Consider the following 25,462-nt stretch of genomic DNA (forward strand, 5'->3'; position numbering starts at 1 on the left):
CACCTGGCTATGATTAGTTGGAGTCTTGTCTGCCTCTCTTACGGGGGTACAACCTCCAGTTCACTGTGGCCCCTGTCATTCTCCATGGTCTTATTCTCAGCCAACATCGCTTATTGAGGTTAACTGCCTGGTTCCTATAACCCTCTCCAGAGTTGGAGATTACCTTAGGGGTAGAGGCGGAAGCAATAAGCCATTGGGGTCACAGATCTACGGTTCTTCTGACGTGGCAAAGGCCCAAGTAGGAATGGGGACTCAACACCCCTAAGGTCTGGATTCCCAGCCTCAGCAAAGACTATACCAAAAGTGACAGTCTTGGACACTGACAAGTATTTCAGACAGCATGAAGATGAAGAGGGCCTTTCCTTCTTATCCTGGAGTCCCAAGTACTTGTCAAGTCCTAAGGAGCGTGTTAGTGGGACGGCCCACAGTGACTGAGATTTCTTCCCACCGGCCCTTGGGAAGGTGGCTTGAAGTTAGACTTAATGAGAGAAATAAGGACATCATTTCTTGCACCCACATGCTTCTGCAGTAAGAGTTTAAACAGCCAAGTGGAGATTTAAAGAAAGGGCTAAGAGAACACAAAGCAAAGGAATAAGTGAGGTTCCCTTTTGATTCAGATAGTTCTGGAAGTTTTGACAGAGGAGATGTAATTTGGGCTGAGTTTTGACGCATGAGTAGGAGACTTCCAAATAAGGTTATTTCACCCAGACAAACATTTGAGAGTATAAAGCATATTAAAGAACTTGTGGTAGTTCAGTGCAACTAGGGCAACTGATGCCCATCGTCTGGTTGGGGGCAACAGGAGAAGGGGCAGAGTCAAGGGAAGTGAAACTAGAAGGGACATTGAAGTTTTCATGACATCTTCAAGTAATGGCTTGTCTCTATTCTTTCGTGCGCTGTTGATATTGAAAGAGTTAACAGCTGGCAGTGTGGTCAATGCATGGGAAAGAAAGACTGCGAAAAGGCCACTGAGCAGGTTCTTGCAATAATCCAGATGTGAGACGATAATACTTGGAACTAGGACAATGATTGTGGAAATGGAGAGTTTGGATTTCATCAGCCATTTATTGAGTGCTTACTGTATGCCAGGCATTGTGCTAGATGCTGAGCATACACTGACAAATACTGACTCACTCTCCCCATGAAGAAGCTCATTGCCTAAGGGACAAAGGTTATCACACCTGGCAGAGCCAATGAAGACTAGAAGCATTTGGGACCTTCAAGCCCTATGTACTGTAAATTCCATCATGGGTTGAAGTCTGAGGGTCCCACTCAGTTCCACGCAGGCTCAGTAGCCATCTGAGAGCTGAGATAGAATCTTTGAAACTTACTTCTTCTACAGGTTACCTCAGGGGATGGGGAAATGATCAGTCTAATTTTTAATTTCAAAGGAGGTATTTCAGTTTAGTGAACAATTTCTTTTAACCATAACTTGTAATCATTTGGACTAAGATGGAAATAATATTAGTTCTATTGTTAGGGGAAATCTATTAATGCTTAAATACCATATCTATAATTTTATTGCAACAATAAAATTCAATCAGCCTCCAAATCACTCCCAAGTCGTTTCCCATTTGCAGGTATCAGGAGTTAACTGCCTTTGACTCCTTATCACTTACTGTGTCACCCAGGTGCTCAATAAGTATTGAGGAAATGAACTTTAACATGCAAGGGTTGCTTTGAGAGGCGTGTTCTGTTGTCTTTAGTGAGGTAATCAAGCTGAAATGCTTGCCAGAGATGTTCATTCATTCATCCAGCAAATGTTTATCGAAGATCAATACATGTTAAGTAAAAAAAAAAAAATACATAAAAGGCAAATAGGACTTCTTTGGTGGCGCAGTGGATAAGAATCCACCTGCCAACGCAAGGGACTCTGGTAGATCCCTGGGGTCTGGGCGGATTCCACTTGCTGCCAAAGGGCAAAGCCCCTGCACTCCACAACTACTGAAGCCTGTGTGTCCTAGGGCCAGCAAGCCGCAACTGCTGAGCCTATGTGCTCCAACTACTGAAGCCTGTGCACCTAGAGCCCAGTGATCTAGGAGAAGCCATCACAATAAGGCGGCCATGCACCACAATGACGAGTAGCCCCTGATCACTGCAACTAGAGAAAGCCGGCTCGCAGCATCAAACAACCAAAACAGATTAAAAAAAAAAAAGCAAATAAATATTTACTTATTGCCAGGTACCATTCTTGGCATTAGACAAAGAGCTGTGAACAAAACAAAGTCCACGTTCATCCCAATGAGACAAGCAATAAACCAATTATATGTCTGTGTATTCATATAAATCTGTACATACATGATGTCTGGGTGATTCCTGCTATGAAGAAAAAAGAGCAAAAATAAAATGATAGATAAGTGGCATTTTATATATTGCCTACAGGCTGCTTAGGGGGAGCCTCTCTGAAGAAGCTGGCATTTGAGCAAAGACCTAAAAAAAGGTGGGGGTGCGGTTGGAATCAGCTATCCCCCTTCTGGGGATTGAGTGTGGCAGGCAGATGGATGAGCAAGTGCACACATTCTGGGAAAGGATCAAGCTTGTCCTGTTGGAAGAGCAGCAGGGAGGCTAGTAGGCTCCAAGAGGTGAGGGAAGGGAGAGGGGAGGGGAACTGATGCCTTTTGCCTGGCATCTTCCTAAGCACCAACTGAAAAAAATCCAGTGCAGGGAGAGGTATGATCTCTAGAGGCCATAAATAATAATTGGTTGGCAAATGCCTGGGAACTTGCAAGGCTTTATTGCAAGTTTTGAGCACCATGATGGGTGATGAATACGTCTATATGGGTCACTGCTGTAAGCCAATGCTTGGCATATAGTAAGAGCTTGATAGATATTTGTTGACTGAATGTTCAAAATCTACCTTTGCTTTTTCAACTTTCAGAGTATTACTGATAACTAATCTGTCTCCTACAAACACTTTGGGTGGTACACAAGTGTTATTCAAACTCAACCTGCAAGACATTATGCATACATATTATTAGCAAACAACCATGAATTCGTTTTGTGCTTTGGGAATGTCTATTTGCTCACAGCAGTCTGCCTCCAGGGTGGCACTCAGCGTGCCCTTTACTCTGGAGTTTACAACCACTCTAGCACGTCTTAGCAAATACTGGCACCTGACTTGTCCAAATATTATTGGCAACCCCCGAGCTCACTTTCCATCACATGACCAGAACCAAATCTGCAAAGGGGTAGAGAGGCTTCTCTATCTTTGTAACACTGCCGTGTGCACCCGCCTGGCCAAAAGGCCTCACGAACTCCACATTCCTTCAGAGGAATTACTCACTTTAGATCCTTTATAAACATGCACGTTTCCAGACGTGTTACAAAATCAAGTTACTGCGATCACTTCAAAAAGCCCAAGTGTGAGAGTTGCTCATTTTTCCTAACAGAAAGCGTTTCTAAATAATTTTTGAAAATATAACATAAAACCCATCCCCCAGCCCCTGAATAATTTCCTCCACTTTACTGCACCCTGCACAATCCTTTAGGGCCATAGACTCACTCCTTTTACTTTACACCTTGCCTGGAAAGTCCCAATATATTTATCACAAATAAATCCCCTACTGATTAATTAGTGAGAATTCAATTTGCAAAACTGAGACCAATGAGAGAAGCTCCCCCAAACGCCGCCCCCCCAACCTTGCCCCCGGCCACTGCCAGAGTTTTCTCCAGCAAGACGTGCTCAGGTCAGGCCAGGGTCTGGCCCGCGTCCCGGCGCCGCCGGGTGTGTCACAGGGTGTTACCCCCACCCCCCAGCTTGTCACTTCCCCCGGCTGCGGCCAGCCTGGGCATGAAGTTCCCGCCCCCAGGCCCTCCGGGGCGGCTGTCGACCTTCCTCTAACCCGCGCCCGGCAGGGCTGCTCGGAAACTGCTGTGTCAGAATGGTTCGAGGAGCGTGGAGTCACAGCCAGCTTTAATTCGGGAGGAATGACTACCGCGGGCCGGCCCGCTAGGACTCGGAGAAGCAGGGTGCGGCGCAGCTGTCGGGAGGGTGCGTCCCTGTCCCCGCCCGACCGCCTCGCCCAACCCTCTGCTCGGCCCTCCGCCCGACCGCCCTCCAATCCGCCCCAACCCCAAGCCGAGCGGCTCCCTCGAGTCCGTTTCTTGGCGAGGGGGCGGGGGTCGGAGGGGGTCGGCGGGAACAGGGGGGCAGCGCGCAGGCGCAGAAGGCAGCGCGCCGGAGTCTCCAGGTCCCCGCCCCGCCCCCTCTCACGTGCCGCGCAGCGTGCGCCGCGGCATGTGCGGGTGCACGTGACAGCGCCGCGTCCGGCCCGGGCTCCCTCACCCGACTCGGCTGTACTTTGAACCCGGGCGTGGGAGGGGGGAGAGGAGGGGGAGGGGGCCCGGAGGAAGGAAAGCCGGGCGGGGACGGGAGGGGGAGGCCGGCCTCCGGGAGAATGATATCATCGGCCGATTTATCGCTAGGCAACCTAAGAATGCGTCTCTCTTTCCAATCCTAGAGCTCCTTGAATCTGCAGGCTGATGACATTATTCCCCTCTTGCTTTAACTCCCCCCACCACGCCGCGCTCGAACGGCGATTTCGGAGCTAGGGTTGGTTTTCCAGTTTTTAAATGAGTACGTTTCAAACACAGGGCTCAGAAATAGATCCTTTATCGCGCCCACTTGTGTCTGCAGAGCTTGCCAGGATGGCTAGTCGGGTTTCTTCACCAGTTTGGTCTCATGCGGACAGCACAGCTACGTTATAGCTATGCAGATAAGCCCCGTAACACGTATATACTCGAAAACAAAACTCCGCTTAAACCACCGAAAGAGAAGCCGGTGTCTTTAAAATCCCCTGTCAGAGGGATTTTTATAATTACTCGAAGTAACTGAGGTCTTAAGAAATTTAATCCAAACTGCAGTCCCCCTGTCAAAACTAGCTTTTGAAACACTGCTTGAACCTGTAAAGCCGCATATGAAAGCGAAGTTTTACAGAGTTCCGTGGTGGATACTCAGCATGCCTACCCATATGTAAGAGACTTCAAAATGAAACCGTAAAGTTGTGAAGTGAAGTGAAAGTCTCTCAGTCGTGTCTCACTCTTTGTGACCCCACGGACTATAAAGTCCATGGAATTCTCCAGGCCAGAATACTGGAGTGGGTAGCCTTTTCCTTCTCCAGGGATTTTTCCCAACCCAGGGTTCGATCTCAGGTCTCCCGCATTGCAGGTGGATTCTTTACCAGCTGAGCCACAAGGGAAGCCTTGTAAAGTTGACAACACCCTAAAAATACCCCATATAAAAACTGTAGCAAATCACCCTCTTTTCTACTTCCTCAATTCTAAAGATTCTCTCGGTCCAGATGCTTGGCTTAGCTTGATCCCTTCTTTCATGGAGAAACTTGAGAATCACTAGGTACAGAGGGGTAGAGACAGAGGTGGTAAACTCACCAGATTATGTGGGGACTTCCAAACCAAGGAGAAAACCTTTCTGGATGTCTCCAAAGTGAGTAGACAGCAAAATTGTATGGTTCTTTGTAGGGTACGTTGAAAATTGTTAGTCCAGAATCTCACCATCATAATTATTTCATGCTCTATGACATAATTTTGAAAAGGCTATCTATCACTGCGCTAATCTTCCCTTGTTCACCAAAAACATACAGTCTGCTTCTTATGACCTCAAATGGACTGGCTTACCTCATTTAAAGAGAAAACCTCAGCCTATCGCCCTCCTAATTACTATACTATAGGATAATGGTATAAAGAACATTGGACTTAAAACCAAAAAATCTGGTTCTAGTTTTGATTCTGCTACTTACTGAGCTACCTGACTTGGGATTAGTTGGCTGCTTCAGCTTTGTCCCAGAGGTTTGGAAAAACAGGCTTTAGGATTCTTGTTTCCCTCTAGGGTTCCTTTCTCTCATTTCCCCTTTGGGTACCGAGTGGAGCACTTGGATAATCATGCCCCTACCTGTAGGGGAAGAAGTCATCCTTAGTTTCTTTTGAAGATTGATGGGTGAGGTGAGACAGAGCTGCTTGCCAGGTACTATTTTTTCCCCCTTTACTTCATTAGATATTATCAAGTTATGAATACTATTCTTTGCAGTAGGAAATACCATGACCCTGCCTCAATCCCACCTTATGGCCCAGATCCTCAGGAGGAGACGATGGGGAGAGTCAGTATGGCAGTCAAGTTAGAAGGAGACTTGAGACGTTAGGAAATACTTACTCAGACCTCAAGGCAAATATAACCAATTAAACGGTCCTGGTGCTTAGCACATGACCAGACTGCGCCAGAGCCTTCTCTTTGGAGATGGACTTACTCTCCTATTCCTTCTGTAAAACAGAGCTACCTCTTAAGGTCTTCTCTGGTCCACCCAGATGAAGTTAGCAACCTTCACCCCCAAGTATTATAATCACAGCTACAGAGCACTTACTATGTTGCATTGTAATTTATTTTAGTGTAGGTCTGTCACCCCTAGTAGACTTTGCGATTCTGAGATCATTAATCTTTGATTTTCCAGCTCTTACCACAGCACCTCACACAAAGTAGGAGAAAAACAAATGCCCATAATCCCTATTTCTTGAATGTGTACGCTCAAGGAAAAAGGAGTCTGTTGCCATCCACACACAAGAAGTCTGGAACCTCTCAAGGCTCTCCAATGGGCATGTCTAAATTCAGAGGCTGCATCAGGGCCTACATGTCTTCCCTGTCAGTTCCCAGAGTGCTTTATCTGGACCTGCCAACTAAGATATCCAAAACCCAGAGGCAGAGGAGATGGTACACCAGAAGCAGGGTCCAGAGTCATCCATGAATCAAAATGCAGGATCAGTTTTCACTGAAGGCCATTGGTCCCCTATTCCTATCAACCCAAGAGAAAGAGTATTCATCAAATCAAATAATTGGCTTCTGGCATTGGAATTTATTTTGTAGTAACTGTAAAATAAAACCATTTTTCTGTAATAAAATGATTAAATATAAAGTGTTTGAAGGCTTTTGCATAAGTGTTTCTGATATGGAATATTGCTGAGAATGTGAAAGTTAAAGGAAGAAAATAAGTTGGCAAGATCAACATGTCATTGATTCTACAAGCTCACAGAATTTAGAGAAGCGCCCCTCAGGTACTCTGTTAGAACGTATTTATTCTCATTTTATAGGCGTTTCAAAGGGTGGGGTTTTGGTTAAATGGTTTCCCAGGCTACAGTAATTCAGAAGTAGCAAATTAGATAAGACTTGGAGGCAAAGGCTCTGACACATCAAGAAGTGAAGCTGGTAGCCTGACCCTGAGTAAAGAGACTGAAATAAAAGCAGATATAAGGACTCAAAAAGGAATTTAGTACAGTTTCCAGTCTTCCCAGATGATATTCGTAGTGCAAAAGTGATGTTTATAACAATGACCCTGAATTATTGAGAAAGGTTAACTACAGATAAGGTATTTCTTTCTAAGATATGTGTAACATATTTTACTAAGCTTTTCACTGAAATACTAAAGAAAAAATAAAGAAAAAATAGACAATGTTGGCACCTGAACATAGAAGCTTCTGTTTTCTCAACCATTGTTTCATGGGGCACATATCATTCCCTGAAGTCACATAAATGGACATCACTTAGGTCAAGATTTTAAAACATCAACTTTTACAAAGGTTTAGTTTTACATTTGTTCAGAGTTTTCAATGTGGAATCACTGAACAAGTACAAGAAACCTAATTTTAAGACAAATGTCCAATTCCTTTCCTGGAGCATTTTTTTTAAAAGTATGTGCTGCACATTTTTTTTTAAAGTATAAATCCCATCCTAATCATAGAAAATATATGATAATTTTCCATGTTGATCCCTTATTAAGTTCTATGAAAAACTGGAACTTACACTGGGCTTACGTATGCACTGTATTGGGAGTTACGCATCCTCATGGGGGCTTCCCAGGTGACCCCAGTGGTAAAGAATCTGCCTCCCAATGCAGGCAATGCAAGAGATGTAGGTTTGACCCCTGGGTCAAGAAGATCCTCTGGAAAAGGAAATGGCAACCCACTCCAGTATTCTTGCAGGGAGAATCCCATGGACAGAGGAGCCTGGTGGGCTACAGTCCATGGGGTCACAAAAAATCGGACATGACTGAAGTGACTTCACACACATATGCACTGTATACCCAGTTGGCCTTATTTAAAACAGCACAGTTAGAACAATGGGTAGGCCTAAATACTGATCTGCGGGTCTAATAGGTTAAGAATTTTTGTTGAATGAAAAACATCAGATTGCTCTCTGAAGTAAAATACTATTATCACAATAATATAGCCAACTTTTGGCATTATAATGGGCTTAATTTGTTCATGAGGGCTCTGTTCATTTCTGTCTAAAGTAAAAAGTCCTGCCTAGTCTGTACAGCCTTGTCTTCCCAGAATCTCTGCTGGAGTTCACCTCTCATGAAGAGGTTCAGAGTTGACCTGTGACGTGGGCAGAAACAGCCTGAGGCTTGACATACTTTTGAACAAACCTCAGGTAATGGGCAATAACAAATGTTGTGGACTGTTATGGTTAGTAACAGAGAAGAACATGAGAAATAGTTTTCACAATGATAGAAACTAAAACTCCAGCCATACTTTAAAGAGCTATTAAACTATAGTTCCTAGTGCCTTATAAATATGCTTAGTCCTTTGGGGTAGGAAAGGATTTTTATCAGTTCAATATGAACTTTGCTAAGAGCTCTGTGTATATAAAATTAATTAGTATAATACTATATGTGTAAAAACATTATTGACCTAAGATTCATATTTGTGATATATTAAAAAATCACATATACTACAAAGGATCTAGGCTAAACTTCACAGCAATAGGTATAGAATCCTCTTCAGCAAATTATAATGACTTGTCTTTTGGTTCATTAAAATAAATCAATGACTAAAATAAAATTTTTCAGATGTAAAAAAAAAAAATTTTTTTTCAGATGTAGTACAGATAATATTATTTTGCAACTCTATCCTCAGCAACTTTATCTTATTACCATGTTAGTATAAAGGCATTTGAACTAAAAAACTACTCTCTAAAATCTGACCCAACCCTAAGGTTTTTTCTTTTATTACACCAAAAGTATACAAATGCTAAAACATTTTATTATCCTGACTTACTTTGCATCTCTTTTGGCTATAAAATGTATTATTACAACATGTCATTAACATGTAGCTCAAAGTATTCAAAATGCTATTTTTTCCTTTATTTTGGCTTTGAATATTTTTTTAAAGTTCAGTAAGCTAAAATGCTCAAAAATCCTATGTACTTTTGCAATGTTAATATTTGTTTCCTTTGTTCTGTGGCTTATTTGAATGCTGCCCAATCAAATTTGGCTTATTTGGTTGAAGATGCTGCAGTGGGAAGTAGTTCACTGACTGGGAAATAGAACACATCTGGCCTCTAGTGCTTGCTCTGGATAGCTGTGTGACCTTGGGCAGATATCTGATCTCTCTGGGCTTCATTTCTATTTAAAATGCAGGGGGCTGGACAGCTGTTCTCTGAGCTTCCTTCCGGCTCCACTTTCTATGACTTGCAGTTTGGTTGCCATAAAGTCAGCAGAGGGAGCACTTTTTCTACATCTCATAAATTTTGACTATTATTTCAATACCTCTAAGAAATAAAGAGGTTTGTGAACATTATTGAAACTAAATATTGACAATCCTTCACACATTTGGTATCAAATCACAAATCTGATTGTAAACTTGAGAAAAGTCTAGCAATAATTATTTCTCTTACTTGAATTCCATAATAAAGTCCCACAAGAGACTTACTTTAGAAAGCTTAAGAAGCTAAAATATACCGAGATATTAGTGGTACAGTATTTATATGGGACCCAGTGAAAGAGAAACACCAGGCCATATATCAGAGGCTATCTGGTGTCAAAGATGAAAAGGGAAACACCCCTCAATCATGAAGGCATTAGAAAACTGGGCATGACATAAACTAGGTGAGTGAGTGGTAGGTTTTTCTTTTGCACTTTCCATGTAAATACATTGGGAACAAGCAAGTAGATACAGCTAGAACCTGGAGGCTTGCAAGACATTTGAAATGTGTGATATCAAGCCAAAGACAAAGTTGGGTATTTGAGAACCTAAATGACCTTCATCCCTGTCTTCTTAGATATCTTACAACTAATCAAGCATCCCTTATGCCTTTTTAATTATTAGACGATCTCATAACATACATATATTAAAGTTTTTATTCCTTAGTAAGAATTTTAAAATCACAAAATAGCGTGGCAATATTTATTTTCGGTAATAGAATTTATGGAGTGCTGAAAATACTAGAATATAAAGATGATTTCTAGTTTATCTTCACATACTAAACTTTTCTAAACCAGCTGGTTTCTTGCAGACAGTATTTATTTTTTTTTAATAATTTAAGACAGCATAAGCTTGTACCAAGCATAAGCATTGTAACAAAAGTGCAACTTTTCAGCAAGTCCTCCCCCAAAGATATTTTAACTCAAAATATCATTAGCAGGTATTTTCTCCCTACAAAAATAGCATGTCAGAACATCATTAATTGGATGTATTAACAACTATGTACATAAGAGCCACCTTGTAGGCTAAGAGTTTAACGTTGTTTAAACACAGCGTTTGAGGCAAACAGTAGCAACAGCAGCAGCAAATGCACCAAACGGACTGAACGACCCAGATATTTTCTTCACTCATAGTCAGACTGTTGTGTCTCACCCCTTACATAACATTCAAGTGAGATTTCTCACAGTGCTACCTTGGCAACACACTAAAAATATCTAGACAAGGTCTTGGTTTAAGCCTTATTAAAAAAGCTTTCTTTGTGATTATCTAGTATCTGGTTTGGTCTCCAGAAAATACATAGACTTGGAGATAGGAAGGCCTCACAGGGCTCCATTCCACATGTTTACAGCATTTCCAAAGGAAACTGTCCATGCCTTCCTCCTCCACTTTTGTGAATTAACAGAATATACGATAAATCAGTTTGGACTTTTTAAAGTTCAGTGCACATTCTTTTTTGTTTTAACAGGAAGATGATACAAACTTAGAAACGATGGATTAAATGATGACAGGGTAAGAACAGAGGCACTAAATTCCACATATATATGTATATATATGAAATTAAGATGAGTTAATTGATTCACGGTCAATTTCTCAATAAAGTGCTAGCAAATGTACTGAGAATGACTCTGGCCTTCCTCATCCATCTCTTTCCCTGACTTAGTTCCGACCATGGCCCAACTCCGCATCTCTTTTAAACGAGTGCAAGTACTAAGTAAGAAACACCACTCAAACCACTTCAGAATGGGTTGCAACGCGAGCGCCTGCACTCTCTCCCCTCTTCCTCTTTGACAAATGCACGCCTTTAAAAAAGCTGAACATTACAAAATACTGAACAGTAAGTCGAATTCGGAAAGGTCCTCCTTCTGCCTGTGGAAAGCCTCCTAAAGCAGGCAGGGCAGCTCTGAGACGCAGGCAGAGACCAGCTACCTGGGGTTCCACGTTACCTTCTCCTACCCTGGTTCAGAGAGCAGACCGTTCTCACTTCCTCGAGAATTCGGTTCTGTATTTTAAAAGAGAATGGAACGTGGCCTAAAAGAAGGCCAAACTTATTATGGGGAGTTCTTCAAAGAAAGAAAAGAATCGGTATCTATGAGGTTCTTAGACAGCTGCGGGGGAAGAAAGGGATGTAGGTGTGTGAGGATAGCGGGCGGTGAGGGGGTGAGCAAAACAGGAACTCCACATGTACACAAAACACCTGTGTTGTTGTGTTTTTTTTTTTTAAAGCCTGTCGTGCATCTCTTACACTCCTCCCTTAAAAACGTTAAGGGTGTTTTAACTTGTTAATATGATTATTCCGCGTGACCCCTGGTCCCCTCTTCAGTGGAGCACGAATTCAGAGGGTTTCCTTTGCAGGCTGCGAGGGATCTTCCTGAGCGGAGCTCTCCGGGTTCCCGGGCTCGCGAGCGCCGGCGAAGGGCAGGTGGGTGCGGCCGTGCGGGTGCGCGGGGTGCAGGGCCCCAGGGGGCGCCACTTCGTGCGGCAGGAGGGTCGCGGCTGCGGCGGCGGCCGCCGCCTTCTCGGGAGGGGGCGACAACACGGAGGACAGGCAGGGGAAGGCGGCGGCGGCGGCGGCGGCCGCGGCAGCAGCGGCGGCGGCGGCCGGAGCGGGGATGCCGGGGTACAGCAGTGGGAACGGGGCGGCGGCCGCCGCCGGGTACAGGTACTTCTCCAGGCCGCTCTTGTCCAGGAAGGGCTGCACGTAGGCGGCGGCCGCCGAAGGCGAAAGGAAGTAGAACGGCAGGCAGAAGGGGGCCGCGGCGGCCGCGGGCTGCGCGAAGGGCGCGCCCCCGCCTCCGCCGAACGCCACCAGCGAGCTGAGCAGGGCGGCGTCGGGTCTCAGCAGTGCGGCCGCGGCGGCCGGGTCGGGCCCCAGGAGCGCGGCCGCCGCCGCCGCCGCGCCGCCCCCCGGGCCGCCACCGCCGCCGCCGCCACGGGTATCCAGCCTCATCCTCTTGGGCGCCGGCGAGTCCTCCCCGAGGGGCTCCTGCTTGATGGTGACGCGGCTCGCCCCCGCGCCTTTGCCCTTCTCGCGGTCCGGCCGGGCCTCGGCCTCGCCACCGTAGCCGCTGTCGGTGTCCGTGTCGTTCTCGGCGGCGGCGAGCTCGGCGCTGGGCTGAGTCCGCTGGATGACCGGCACGCAGTGGGCGAGGGGCTCCAGCTTCTGCCCCGCGCGCTCCAGGCAGGGGGCGGCCCCGGAGCCGGCGGGGGCGGCGGCCGTGGGCGCGCCGGTGCCTTTGCTCAGAGGAACCTGTTGAGTCAACAGCTGCGGGGTGGGCAAGAACTGGGTGGCCACGGCGTGCAAGTGGTTGATCAGCTGGACACACCGCGGCTCCCTGGGCGTCCAGCTCTCAAACCGGGCGAGGTATTGCAAGACTTCTTTGGCGCATGTTTGAAATCCCGAGTGGAACGCATCCAAGTCGGACTGAATGGGCGATTTCAGAGATCGCTCCCCTAGGATGAGGAAGGGGTGGGGGGCGGGGGAAGGGAACAGAGGAATGAAGGCAAGAAGAAAAATATCGACGTTGAAACATCTGCTTATCACGTGGGCCCTGCACTGACTAAAGTGATCTCGGTTTTTCCTCTGTATTCGAATGATATTATCCACCGGTTGCCGAGGGGTGGGAGGAGTAGGGGTGGCGGGGGTGGGGAAGCAGGGGGGCGCTCTAGTCCCAGCTGAGAAACCAAAGTGGAGAGGGCGCAACCACCACTTTATATAAAAATTTGATTCCTCCGAATTCTGCTGGAAGCCTCTAGGATGCGTCGGGAAGTGGGCACTTTCCAATGAAGGGAAAGTGTAAGCAATTTAACAAATGAAAGTGAGCCCTGGGAAGGAGGTGGAGGTGGGGGAAGAATCCTAACACTGCTCTTCTGTGGGTTGCCCTGCTTCATCGGGGGTGGGTTGGCCTCCCTAAACTGACTTACCATTCTGTAAAGCAATTATCTTCTGATGTTGCTGCTCCGTTAAGGCTGTCAAAGCTTTTAAGTGTTTCAAAGTTAATTCCAGGACTACCGCTTTCTCCAGATGCCCCAGAGTCTGCAATGATGCAAAAAAGAAGGGGGCACTTTGTTACTTAAAAACATACATTTGGCTTGGCTTGCTCTCCATTCGGCACAGCAACTTAAGAAAATACTTGAAAGAAGTACTATTCCTATACTTCTTGAGTTTTCCACCATACAGGTTATAAATGATTTCTTGCCTTCAGTTGTGAACACCTACTCTTGAGTTTGCAGGAAACTCTACACTATAGCACAAGTTGTAAGGCATGTGATATTTACATTTATTCTTATATCTCTTGGGAGTGGAACCAGGCTATTAACACGACCCCGGAGAACAGCAAAGAATAAAAATGTGCGTCTTACTGTCAACTTTAGATGTTCAGGCAGTAAGTCTTTCAGCTGAGCAATGCACTCATTAATTCGGTCTCTTCTTTTCTTTTCTATTAATCTGTGCGGTAATTTGTAGGTATCCTACAAATATGAGAGTCATGGAAGAGAAAAAACGATAAGCTAAATATTCACTTACTGGATATAAAAATACTGCCCCCCCCCCAAATACTATGTGAGAAACTATGCCCAAGACACCTCTTTCCTCTGGGCTGTTCTGAAATGCAATTTAAATTCAGGTATGATGTTTAATCTCCCCCTGAGAATATCCAACAAACCACTTAAAATTCACAGTTGGGGAAGCTCAAAGGCTGGAATATATTTGCGGGCAGAGCTTCCCTGTGAAATCAATGGCCCTAATTAACTACCCAGGCAGGTTATGGGGAACATCGGAAACTACACTTACCTTGCTATCGTCTCGCTTCATGCTCCTTTTGGGCTTACACATATACAAAGAGGGATAATCCAGTCTGCAAAACAGAAATCAGCATCAGGCACCCATTCGGGGAGGGGCTCTGCCCTCGCCCGCTTCATACCACTTTCTGGAGGAGGGAAAAAAAAATCAAACTGAAGCCTAGACAGATATTCGCAAGGGTGCGTGCACCTTACCCTATAAAATCTCTATGTTCCAGTAACTGTCTCTCTTGCAAATGAGGAATTCCTTCGTCCATGTTCAACCGCTGTCCGTTTCCTCTGTTTCGATTTTTGGGGTTTATAATCTGTGGGACGGTAGCTTTGGGAGATCTTGGGGGATCTGTAGGTCTCCAGTCTCTCTCTTTCTCTCTCTCCCTCTTCAGTGCAGTGTTGAAAGTGTGAAGCAGTTGGTCCCCCCCCTCCCGCCGCGCTTGCTCTCTCGCACACACACGCACACACACGCACGCACACTCGCGCCGGCCCCACTGCGCTGGGAGTTTGCTCTCACTCCGGGCAGTGTTTGGCCACAGGGCACGCGCGTCGCCGGCCAGACCAGCACCCAGCTCACGTGCGGAACGTACCATCCGCGGTCCAGCCCGGAGGGGGGCGGGGGAGGAGGGGCCGGGCCGGGAGGGGGCGCAGGGAGCGGGCTGCGAGGGGAGGCGACCGGCGGGAGGGGGCGGGGACACCTGATCAGGGCCACCGGAAAGGCAAAACAACTCCAGCCAAGCTCTTCAGCTTCCCGAGGGCGGTGCAGTCAGCTGGGGAGTGGGAGGGGGCGCCCGGGGTGCGGGGCCGCCGGGGCTTCCTCGCCTCGGAAGTGCGACTCCCTCCACCCGTCCGTCATGACGGTTTAGGAACGTGAACGTGGCTCTTTGCCTTTCCACCGACTGTGCTGTTGGTTTGGACCAGAGAAAGGAAAGAGAAAGAGAATTCGCGGTGGGTCAACTTCAGTCCCAGAGGACAATTTGGAAACTTGTTTGCTCACCGCTGGGCGGCCTGGGTGGGGGGGAACCCCTTATAGCCCTGATTGGAGGTTGTCCCGAAAAGGGACAATTTGAAATCCGCTCCCTGAAGGATATAAGATAAATGCAACTGGAGCCACTAGGACAGAATGTCGCAACCCCAGTGTCTTTCGGCCACACGGTGTCCCTGGGCCACCCAAACTTCCCGCAGCCGCCGGAATTGCGGTGCCACTAGTCACAGCCGCAGATGACGACGTTCGGGGCCTCAGGCGCTCCCGGAGGAACGCGGCGGGGAGGGAGGGGAGAGGATGGGGTGGCAAGAGAGGGGCGACGGCGGAGAAGCAATGCAGCAGTTTCGTTCGCGGGCTCAACTCCGCCGCCCCTCCGCGTCTCGGGTGGCGCTGCGTGCTTTCCCCGCCCCCTCCCCCCGCGTGTGATAAGCGACGCCGGGAGTGTGCAGAGCCCACGTTTACTACCGCTGGCACCTCCAAAGCCTCCCTCCTTAATCCTGTCTCCAACGGGTACCAGCACAGGGCCAGCAACGTGATCCGACCTGCCGCGGCTGCCACATCACTGCGCGGGGAACCCGTGCGCGCGCGCGCTCGCCCTGCAGCCGCGGCGCTCGGCGCGGGGAAAACACAGGCGAGCGGAGCGGGGCTACCTTTCCCTAGAGCCATCCCGGGAGCATGACTCACTGCTAGTGAGAGTTACCCGGAGGTGCCCGCATTTGCGCAGCGGAGGGCCAGGGACCTTGGAGACCAAGCGTGTGGAAGAGCTTTCTGCGGGACCCCCAGGTCTCTGGCCCCGCTGCCGCCACTCGCTTCTGCCAGGGCAAGGATGGAGAGAAGATATGTTAATCTGTATCAAGTAGATCGATTTCAAACCCAACGTCTTTCCTTCCTGCATTCTCCCGGGTGATCCCCGAAACATTCGTTATTGCCAGTGGCACGTGAATCAAGGGGCGAAGTACGCCGAAATGCACGCGCACCCGGGCGCAGCAGGGACCGGGGCCGTCGCTACGTGTCCCCCGGCCCGCCCCGCCGAGCGCGGGTTCCGGGGACGAGTCTGGGTCGCGGGAAGCGGCGGCCGGGAGGAGGTCACGTGTCTGCGGGAGTCGCGTCTCCTCCCCGCCTCCGGGAACCGCCGGGGCTGCGGCCGTGTTGCTGCAGTCTCCCGGGTCCTGGGCGGAGACGCGCCGCGTCTGGCTTCGTGACTCCGGCGGCGGCGGCGGCCCAGGTTCACCCCGGCGTGAGCAGACGCTCGCGGCCCGTCCGCTCCGTTTGCCCAGAGGGCCCTCTAAGGTCTCTCGACTTCCTCCAAGAGGGAGGCGTATTTTGCACCAAACAGGCAATTTAATGATGATAATACTTTAAAAGTATTTGTTAAATACTGATCGTATTTTTTATACCTAGAGCCAGCCTCTCGTTTCCAAGTGATTGGGTGATTAATTCCCTTTGGTGGGAAGGACAAATGGTAGGTCTAAAAGCGGCATACACCTGCGGCACTGTATCGTTTTGTCCTCTTGTTCTAAATAACACCCCCCCCCCAAAAAAAAAGGAGGGGCGAGGAATGTTTCAAAGTGAATAATTTTAAAAGATGAAATACCACCACCCCTTATAGGTTTCTGACGGTTGGGAGAAGGAATAGGGTGTAAATATTTGCTCTAGAGCTAATTTTTCACTTGAAAAGAATGGTTGGAGTATTTAGGGAAAACGTAGTGAAGACTGCGTCTTGGCCTTAAGGGTAGAGCGGACCAGACGCAAGGCAGACGCCGACCAGGACAAACCTTAGGGAGCTAGTCGGGGCAGACTCTAAGGCAATAGGAAGAATTGGGAAGGAACTCTGGCCGATCAGAGGTGTGTTAATTTTGAATGTAAACTTCCCCTAATTCAAAGACAGAGAGGCCTTGCTGAAAAATGAAGCCTTCCTGTCACCACTTTCATCTCCCTCTCTTCCCTATCTCTTCTGTTCCAACATTTCTGTTTTCTCTTTCACTCCTTTCTTTTTCTGATAGCTCAGGCTCTAAGTGGAGTCTTTTCTCATTTTTGGTCTCTTTTGTTACTCTCATTCCTCCATTTCTTCCTTTTTCATGCCGACCTTTTTACTCGTTTCCTTTTTACTTCTTTTTTTCCCCCCTCACCTTGTATTTTTCTCTTCTTACCTTTCCCCTCATTAAATGTCTGCTTTAGTCTTTCCCTGTAACTTTTGCTGTCTTATTTCCTTTTTGTCTTTTAAAATTTCTCACCTCACTCTTCTTGCTTTTTCACTCCCCTTAAACTCAAAATCCTGCTCCTTTTCTTTCACAGACTTTTGCCTATTGGAACATCAGGCATCATTTAATGCCTCTGAATGTCACTTTGCTGCAAGGAGGGTGTAACAATAGCTACAAATATATAGCACTTACAATTAGAGTACTGGGCACCATTCTAAAGGGCTTTTAATGTAGTAACTCATGGAAGGTAGATAGTATTATTGTCTCCTCTCCTCAGATGAGATAACAGACACATAGGGAGATAAAATATGCTCATGGTGCCAGAGCTAGGATTTAAGCACAGACATTGGGCTCCAATGTCTGCATCCTTCACTGTTACCCCTGGATGTGAACAGTGAGGACAAGATCTAGATGTTAACTAGTGGTTTCAGGGATATTTCTTAATTTACATTAAGAGGGAGGGTGCACATTTGTTATTGTTGTGTGTGTGTAGAAGAGAGATGGGAAAGGGAGAGACATTAGTATTGGAGCCCATGGTAGAGAAAGTAAAAGGTATGAAAAAAAAAAGGAAGAGTGGCAGTCTTTAATCAGTAAGTGATTTCATTGGCATCTAGCCCCAAACGTATTGATTTAAACCCAAATATCTTAATTAATTGTCATAATTTGTTATAATTTCATACCGATGGACAGAGTAAAAGTACAGTTTAGAAAAAGGCTAATTGTGTCCAGCTGTATACTTCCGCTGAGCAAACTAAGCCAAACTCTAATGTGATATCTCAGGTTAGTGATAGGGACTTACCTGTGGTGAGGTTAGAAAAGGAAAAAAACTCCCCTAACAAAGGAACAGAAGACTAGAATGCCCTCTTTGGATATGTTTAAAAATAGGTTGAGTCTTATCTTTTTAGGAAGGTTTAATACTGTCCTGCTGAAAGCCAAGAAGCTACAAGATGAGCTCAAAGCCCCTTTGAGCCTATAATTAAAGAGTTTTGTGCTGCTTTGCTTTCAATTAAAGATACCCATCTTTCTCCTTTTAATGGTGGAGGGAGGGGGTGCTGCTGCTATTGCTTTTTTTGGTTAAGTAGGGAAATCACTTAAAATCATTTGGGACTCTAATTAAAGAGAACACTACTGCAGGTCCCACCCCTCTCCTGTCACCCCGGCCTAATTATTCTAAGCCCAACACTCATTATAGTCACCTTGTGACTTTGGAAGGTCTTATGGTGTTTGCATGGAAAAGGCAATGGCACCCCACTCCAGTACTCTTGCCTGGAAAATCCCATGGATGGAAGAGCCTCGTGGTCTGCAGTCCATGGGGTCACTAAGAGTCAGACACGACTGAGTGACTTCATTTTCACTTTTCACTTTCATGCATTGGAGAAGGAAATGGCCACCCACTCCAGTGTTCTTGTCTGGAGAATCCCAGGGACGGGGGAGCCTGATGGGCTGCCGTCTCTCGGGTCGCAGAGTAGGACACGACTGAAGCGACTTAGCAGCAGCAGCAGCATGGTGTTTGCAAAGTCTTAAATTTCCAACAGAAAGTGAACTCTCCAGAGAGGGTTAGAGTTTCCGTGAAGAAGAGGTGTCCTATCTTTTCCAGATTCTACGAGCTTTGCCAGCCTCCTGGACCGGTGACTGCGATGTTTGGGACAAACTACCCCGCATCTCTAATGGCCTTTAAGGCCCCAGATCTGCCCAGGGGTGTGGAGCCTCCTGCCTGTCCTGCCATAGAGGTGTGCAGAGGCCTTTCTTAATCACCTCTCTTTTGGGTAGTGGACAAGAATTTGGTCATTCTATATCATTTTACATCAAAAAATACCTTCATGAATCAGTTTAAGAAAATAGAAAAAGTTTAGGGTTGATGCTAAAATCAAAGTGGAGGCCACGAGGGCCATGGACTAGAGGGAGATGATAGATCAGGGATGTGTGAAGCCCCTGCTTCACATGCTCTGCATGCACCCTGCTCTCAGGGGAGAAAGGTTAGTGTTGTCAGGCACATCACAGGAAGAAGACACACCACCTCACAGGAGCATCTTAGGAGGAAAAACCCCACTGCTGTTCACCAGAAGCCAAATATGACTTCACATCATTGATAACGCTCTTTGCTGAAGGCACCAGGTTTAAGATCCCAGAATAGAAGGCTGGGTTTTCTAGTTGCATCTTCAGAAGTTAGCACAAGTGTCTCTCTTTAATTCATAAAAGAACTTCAGTCTTTCTGTAGGCTACAAATTAATGTGTCTTTGTGGTTGTAAACATACACATGAATCACATTTTATATATGCAGCACCACTCAAGAAGTTTATATACTTACTAGACTTTGCTTAGCACCATGGAGCAGGTAATATTAAATATAGGAAATGAATTTTATTACTACTGAAATTATCTGCAGAATTAATGAAATTGTTGAAATGATTATATGAAATTATTTTGTGCTTCTCACAAACACTCATGCACGTGGGCCTGAATTTAACATATGCTCAATGTTCCTGGAGTTCTTACATACAAAAGACAACTAGAGGAGAGCCAAGCCTAAGACCACTGTGGGGGGATCCCCCGGCTCTTCTCTCCTTAAGTATCTGCCTGGTTCCTCCCATGCCCAGGGGCTTCTCATATTAATAGAGACTGGAAAAGTAGAGTGAGAAGCAGATGACACATCCATAAGAATTTTCACAAAGTGATCACTGCCGTTTCTGGGTTCTCAGTCCAGCTAGGTAGTGCAAATAAGAAAAGCTGCATGAGGAGGGGACTTTTTAACTCCTGTGTTTCTTTTGTCCCTGTTGGTGAAAATCCTTAGAAATTCTTAAAGAGATATATGTTTGTGCTATTGTGTGAAACACAATAGGAATAAGATATACTAAATAGCCACTTATTTCACCTGTCCATTAAGAGCATGGTTCTTGACTCAGTCTTCACATGGTGTCCGCCCAATGCAGAGAGCTATCTATAATAGAATCTGGCACTTTTATAAACGCAATAACCTACACTTAGAATTATTGGTATAAATTTTATTCAATAGTTAAAGCAAGAATTCATATATAATTATGAAAAAGATCATATGTTTCCGATATTAATTTATAGTTCTCATGCACAAGGAAAATAATGGCAACCTAAGCTAGGTGTGAGTATCAGTTAAGAACTGCATTTAAGCCAAAATAATAGCAGCTTAAACAAATGAGGAATTTCGTTCCCAATCCCTTAAAAGAAGTGTGGGAGAAAGGAGTCCAGGGGTAATGTGAAGTAGTAATGGTACCATCACTGTCCCAGACTTATGTTCCATTCTACACCATCTTCAGGATTGCCTCATCGTCATAAGATGGATGCTGGAGCTACTGCAGGGAAGGATGAAAGGGTGTTTACTAGCTGAGTCTCCTTTAAAGAGCTTTTCTTATAAGCTCCACCCATTAATTTCTGCTTTGTGCAATCCTATCACAAGGGACTAGAAATAGAGTTTTCTATTTAAGGTTCCCTCCAAAATGTAGGGAGTTCTTTAGTAAAGAGGGAGTAGAGAAGATAATCAGTTGGCACTAGCCATCTCTGTGGTGCTAACAACGAAAGGAAGTGGCTTGCTCGGGTCCTTTTCATTTTTTCATCAGTGGGCCTTTTTTCCTCTCCACCATGCCATATGTGTTGGCAATGTCCCTTTATTGTATGAGGTATTTAAAACCAATTTCAGAAAAATTTCAGTCTTTCCATATGCAGTTGCACATACTTAACTAACTCCTTAAGCACATGGTCTTTAACATCTGTATTTTTAAGTTCTATTAATTGCAGAACTCTGCTTTTCTAGGGAGGGAATTTAAAGTGTTTGCTCTACTTCCTTTAGAATGCAAATTGCAGCTGCAGTGTTTTCTGAAAAACAATTGTCTTCCTTTTAGTGTAGTTGCATCTGTCCTCTTGCTCTGCCTTCTGCCCCAGGCATTTGAATTGAAGAGAGACTGAGCGACTGAACAAAAACTTCCAGCAGAAATTCACCTTCTGATAGTTCCCGCCTGAAGGGAGCTAGGACTTTGCTCTTTCGTCTATTTGGAGCCAAGTTGATGTAGGATACCTTATATCAGGAGATTAGGAGAAGAACTTTGTGACTGCATTGAGTTTTGGAGCAGATGAGGGAGGCGAGAAGAGGTAGGTGAATGTACTAAGATGGGAGCAAGCAGGGCTAGTCTCTGAGACTGGAGTCGGGGGGTGAATTCTGGAAGAGAATGCAGTTGTGGAACATTTTAGTGGACAGTTATTAAGGCAGGTGTCTTAGAAACATTATTTAGATCTCTCCATTTTTTGAATGAGGCACCACTAACTCCACTTTATAGCTGGACAAACTCAGATTTAGAGACTTTAGGTGACTTGCAAAGCCAGACAGCAAGGAACCTGGGTCCTGACGTGTGCTCCTGGTGTTGTCTCCAGCAGGGGTCTAGTGCTCTTACGGAAACCTTCTCCCTTCAGCCCTCAGGGGAATCCCCAGTCAAGACTTTCGCCTCCTTTGGTAAAGCTGGCTACTCCAGGCTTTGGGAGCCATCCCCAGAGGCTGTTTCGAGGAGTTATTGAGAAAGAAAGAAGATGGTGAGAGGAGCCATTCTTGATCCCATTCTAATTGTGGAGTGATATTCCTGATATGGGTGTTCCTGAGTGGGAATTTTGAGTGTTTCCTCACAGATGGACATATGGATAAACGTTGCGGTTAGCCCACTGGATGAAGCTGCCCAGCATCTTGAAATCTGCCATTCTATCTTCATCTGCTAAATTGATATTTATTGTGCACTGTGAGGAGCATTAGGGATTCAGTAAGGAACCTTGTCTCAACAACCTTACAATTTAATGGATCATAATTTCTCAAAGGGGAGCTGTCACTAAGGAAGCTGAGTAGTTATCCTAAAGCCTTCTTATGTTCCAAAGTCTATACTCAGACACCTCCTTTTCAGTGCATTTGAGATACATTTACAGCTATGCTTCTCCAGAAAGCACTTTAGAAGTCATTCCAGAAGGTGTAGTCAGTGATCTTTGTCCATGGCTAAGCCTTGTCCTCCTGTAAACAGAATATCCCTCAATGGGAAGATGGACAAGGAAAATACTATCTGCCCTGCTCCCACAAGCTGCCGAGACCATCATTACCCTCCCCTGGTGGACCCTGACTTCTTGATACTGGTGGGAATGTCCCCTTCAACACCCACCGTCTCCAAGCATCTACAACTTTATATGCTCTTCATCTGCTCTGTCTTTGATTCCGCCATCTCCGGTGACCTGTGTTGTGATCTTCTCATAGCTTAGTGTTTGAGCTTTCTCCCTTTGATATTTGAATCTAAACTTTGCCCTGTGGCTTATGAATCGGCTTGCCTCCTTGGTGCTCCGTATCCTTTGTAGTCTCCAGTACGAAGCTCCTGCTCATCCTTGTCACTCAGCCCGCACCCTGGCCCCAGATGCTTGGTTGCTGCCCCTTCTTTTAGGGGGAGGTTTGGGCAGATCTTGGCTTAACTGGCTTCCTCTGCTCCGCAACAAGCTGGAGCAGTTTTGAAAAAGATGATAAGCCATTACAATGGCCCTTAGCATCAGGGTGTAGATTTTCCATCCTGTAAAAGGGCACATCTTCCTCACCACCCATCTGTGGACTTCCTCACTTCTTTGGCTTCAGTCTGGAAAGGAGTCTGGGAAGGGCTGGCCACTTGGGGCAGCCTGCTGTCCGTACCCCTTTGGCTGCATGGACTGGATGGCAAATTTAACAAGATTGCTTGAACATAAAGCCAAAAACTTGGTGGTGATTTTCGACCGCTTCTTCTCCCCTAGTCCCCTCATTCAATTAATAACAATGTCCTGCAAATGCCACTTCTTAAATCCACGTTAAGTCCATCCTAATTTTTTTTTTTTTTTTCCTATCCTCACTGCCTATACCGGAGATCAAGCCCTCATAATTTCTTACTCCCAGTACTGCAAAAACTTCTTAACTGACTTTAACAGTTGAGGTTGAGTGAGGAAAACAGAAACTCTATATATCTCAAGTAGGAAGGATTTAACGTAGGAGATTGGAAGCATACATAATTTTGGATATATAAGCTGGGACAATCGAGGTTAGGAATAATAGCTACCAACCTTAAGGGAATCTTGACCATTTGAAATTTCAGGAAAGCCTGAATGCCTTTGGGCTCAGCAGTCTGCCTTGCTGAAGAGGCTGACTTGCAGGGGCTTGCCTGGAAAGCGAATATGAACCTCCTCTCTGCTGACGTGGCTGGAGAAACATAGTGTATCTCTTCCACTTTCCTCCTCTTGCACAAGGGCCTCTCATCAGTATCATCTAAACTGAAACCCTGTGGGCACGGGAGAGTGTAAAACATCATTCCCACCTGTCATGAGCGCCGGGGGAGAAGGCCGTGGATCTGGGGTAGAGTTGACAGCAGACAGCTCACGCCCATATCCACCCTGTAGGACTGCCTTCTGCCTCCACCACACCCAATTTGGTTCTACACGATGACCAGAGCGATCTTTCTGTTCGTGTCAGTCCCTTGATCAAAACCTTTTGTTTCCCATTTCCACCAGGTTAAAATAAAAACAAGAAATTCTTCAGTGGCCTGAGAAACACTGTCTATGACTTGGCCCCTGCCAGCGTCCTCCTCGGTGCATCTCTCATTTCTCTCTCTTTCCAGCATGCCGGCTTCCCTTTAATCTTTCTTTTTTAAATGTACCCTGACCTTTCAGGTCCTTCACTGATATTGTCCCAACTTCCCCACAGATTGAAATGCCTTTTCCCCACATCCAGAACTCCCTTCAACTCTTGTTCTAGTCATCTTTCAGGGGTCATGTGAACTGAAGCCTTGTTCCAGGAAAAGTCATAACCCAGCCACCTAGCATTTGAAGGGGCTCATAGGTACAGGTCTGGAGAAGGCAATGGCAACCCACTCCAGCACTCTTGCCTGGAAAATCCCATGGATGGAGGAGCCTGGTGGGCTGCAGTCCATGGGTCGCGAAGAGTCAGACACGACTGAGCGACTTCACTTTCACTTTTCACTTTCATGCATTGGAGAAGGAAATGGCAACCCACCCCAGTGTTCTTGCCTGGAGAATCCCAGGGACGGGGGAGCGTGGTGGGCTGCCGTCTATGGGGTCGCTCAGAGTCGGACACGACTGAAGCGACTTAGCAGCAGCAGCAGCATAGGTACAGGAGGTAGGAAATGTAGCATTGGCTCCTACCCTCCCATCCTCCTCCTGCCACCTCCCCATGTGATCTGGCTCTGATGAGCAGAAGCACTGGGCACTTCTGCATGTTTCTTTCTTGGCCTCGCCAGGTATATGAAGATCAGAATCGTAAATGCTGCTAAGATAGCAGGAATCCCAGGAGCCCGGCAAGGTCTCTACTGGAGGCATAGGCAATTTTGTTGGGACCTAGGGTCTGGGCCTCGGGAATGGCCGTTGGTCACCGTGCCAGGGTGGACGTGTTCTGTGCCCAGAAGGCAGTCAACTCTGCCAGCATGCTTCCTACCAGTCTTGGTGAGTTGGTGTTCTCACTCACAGAATTGTACTTCCTTTTGCAGTGTGCATAGGCAAGGCGGAACCTTCAGGGTCTGAAACTATCCCAACTGAATTCCACAAGTCCTCTAGAGACTGTGGGCTGGTGATGTGACATCCAGGGCCTGGCTCTCTGAGGCCAGCAGTGGGGTGGGGGTGCTGTGTTTGGAATGGAAGGCTGTGTTTACAGGTCTGCTGGGCAGAGTGGATCACAGGAGGGGGTCATGGGACAGTGCCAGCGAGCTCGGTTACCAGGAGTGCAGCGAGAAACAAGCCCTGTGCCAGGGTGTAGGAGTCAGTCCTCGGGCTGCGGAACGAAGTGGGAGGGTTGGGAGCCAGTGAAGCCAGCCCATCAGAATGCCAAACTGGTCGGCATAGAGGAGACAAGGAGTGAGGCAACAGGGCACACAAAAGAGAGCTGGAGTGAGATTCGGGAGGCAGGAACCAGGATGGCATGAGATGCTGCTGCTTGCTGCGGGGCGTTTTCCAGTGGGGAGAACCACCTCCACCCTCACCC

The 25,462-nt window shown here is 46.6% G+C and overlaps 2 protein-coding genes across 2 annotated transcripts; one reads left to right on the plus strand and one right to left on the minus strand.

The window, feature by feature from the left end:
- The first annotated feature begins 2,064 nt into the window (after positions 1-2,064).
- LOC122679963 lies at positions 2,065-4,305 on the plus strand. Its single transcript, XM_043880812.1, has 2 exons — positions 2,065-2,081; positions 3,576-4,305. The coding sequence occupies exons 1-2, from the start codon at positions 2,065-2,067 to the stop codon at positions 4,303-4,305; spliced, it is 747 nt and encodes a 248-aa protein (XP_043736747.1).
- A 5,811-nt stretch (positions 4,306-10,116) lies between these two features.
- BHLHE41 (basic helix-loop-helix family member e41) lies at positions 10,117-16,246 on the minus strand. Its single transcript, XM_043881942.1, has 6 exons — positions 15,960-16,246; positions 14,479-15,178; positions 14,276-14,339; positions 13,846-13,953; positions 13,408-13,519; positions 10,117-12,936 (listed from the first exon to the last, which is right to left on the minus strand). Exons 2-6 carry the CDS (start codon positions 14,865-14,867, stop codon positions 11,819-11,821), a joined length of 1,791 nt encoding a protein of 596 aa, XP_043737877.1. The 5' UTR covers positions 14,868-15,178; positions 15,960-16,246; the 3' UTR covers positions 10,117-11,818.
- Positions 16,247-25,462: the final 9,216 nt, after the last annotated feature.

Source organism: Cervus elaphus, chromosome 22, assembly GCF_910594005.1.
Source record: "Cervus elaphus chromosome 22, mCerEla1.1, whole genome shotgun sequence".
Lineage (NCBI taxonomy): Eukaryota > Metazoa > Chordata > Mammalia > Artiodactyla > Cervidae > Cervus > Cervus elaphus.

Bases quoted from the DNA above. Each gene is read 5' to 3' on its own strand.
- BHLHE41 (XM_043881942.1), bottom strand. From the start codon at position 14,867: ATGGTACGTTCCGCACGTGAGCTGGGTGCTGGTCTGGCCGGCGACGCG. The intron at 13,520-13,845 runs GTAAGACGCACA...GCATCATTGCAG, and splicing joins CTGAACATCTAAAGTTGACA to ACTCTGGGGCATCTGGAGAA. The intron at 12,937-13,407 runs GTAAGTCAGTTT...TCCTCATCCTAG, and splicing joins GATAATTGCTTTACAGAATG to GGGAGCGATCTCTGAAATCG.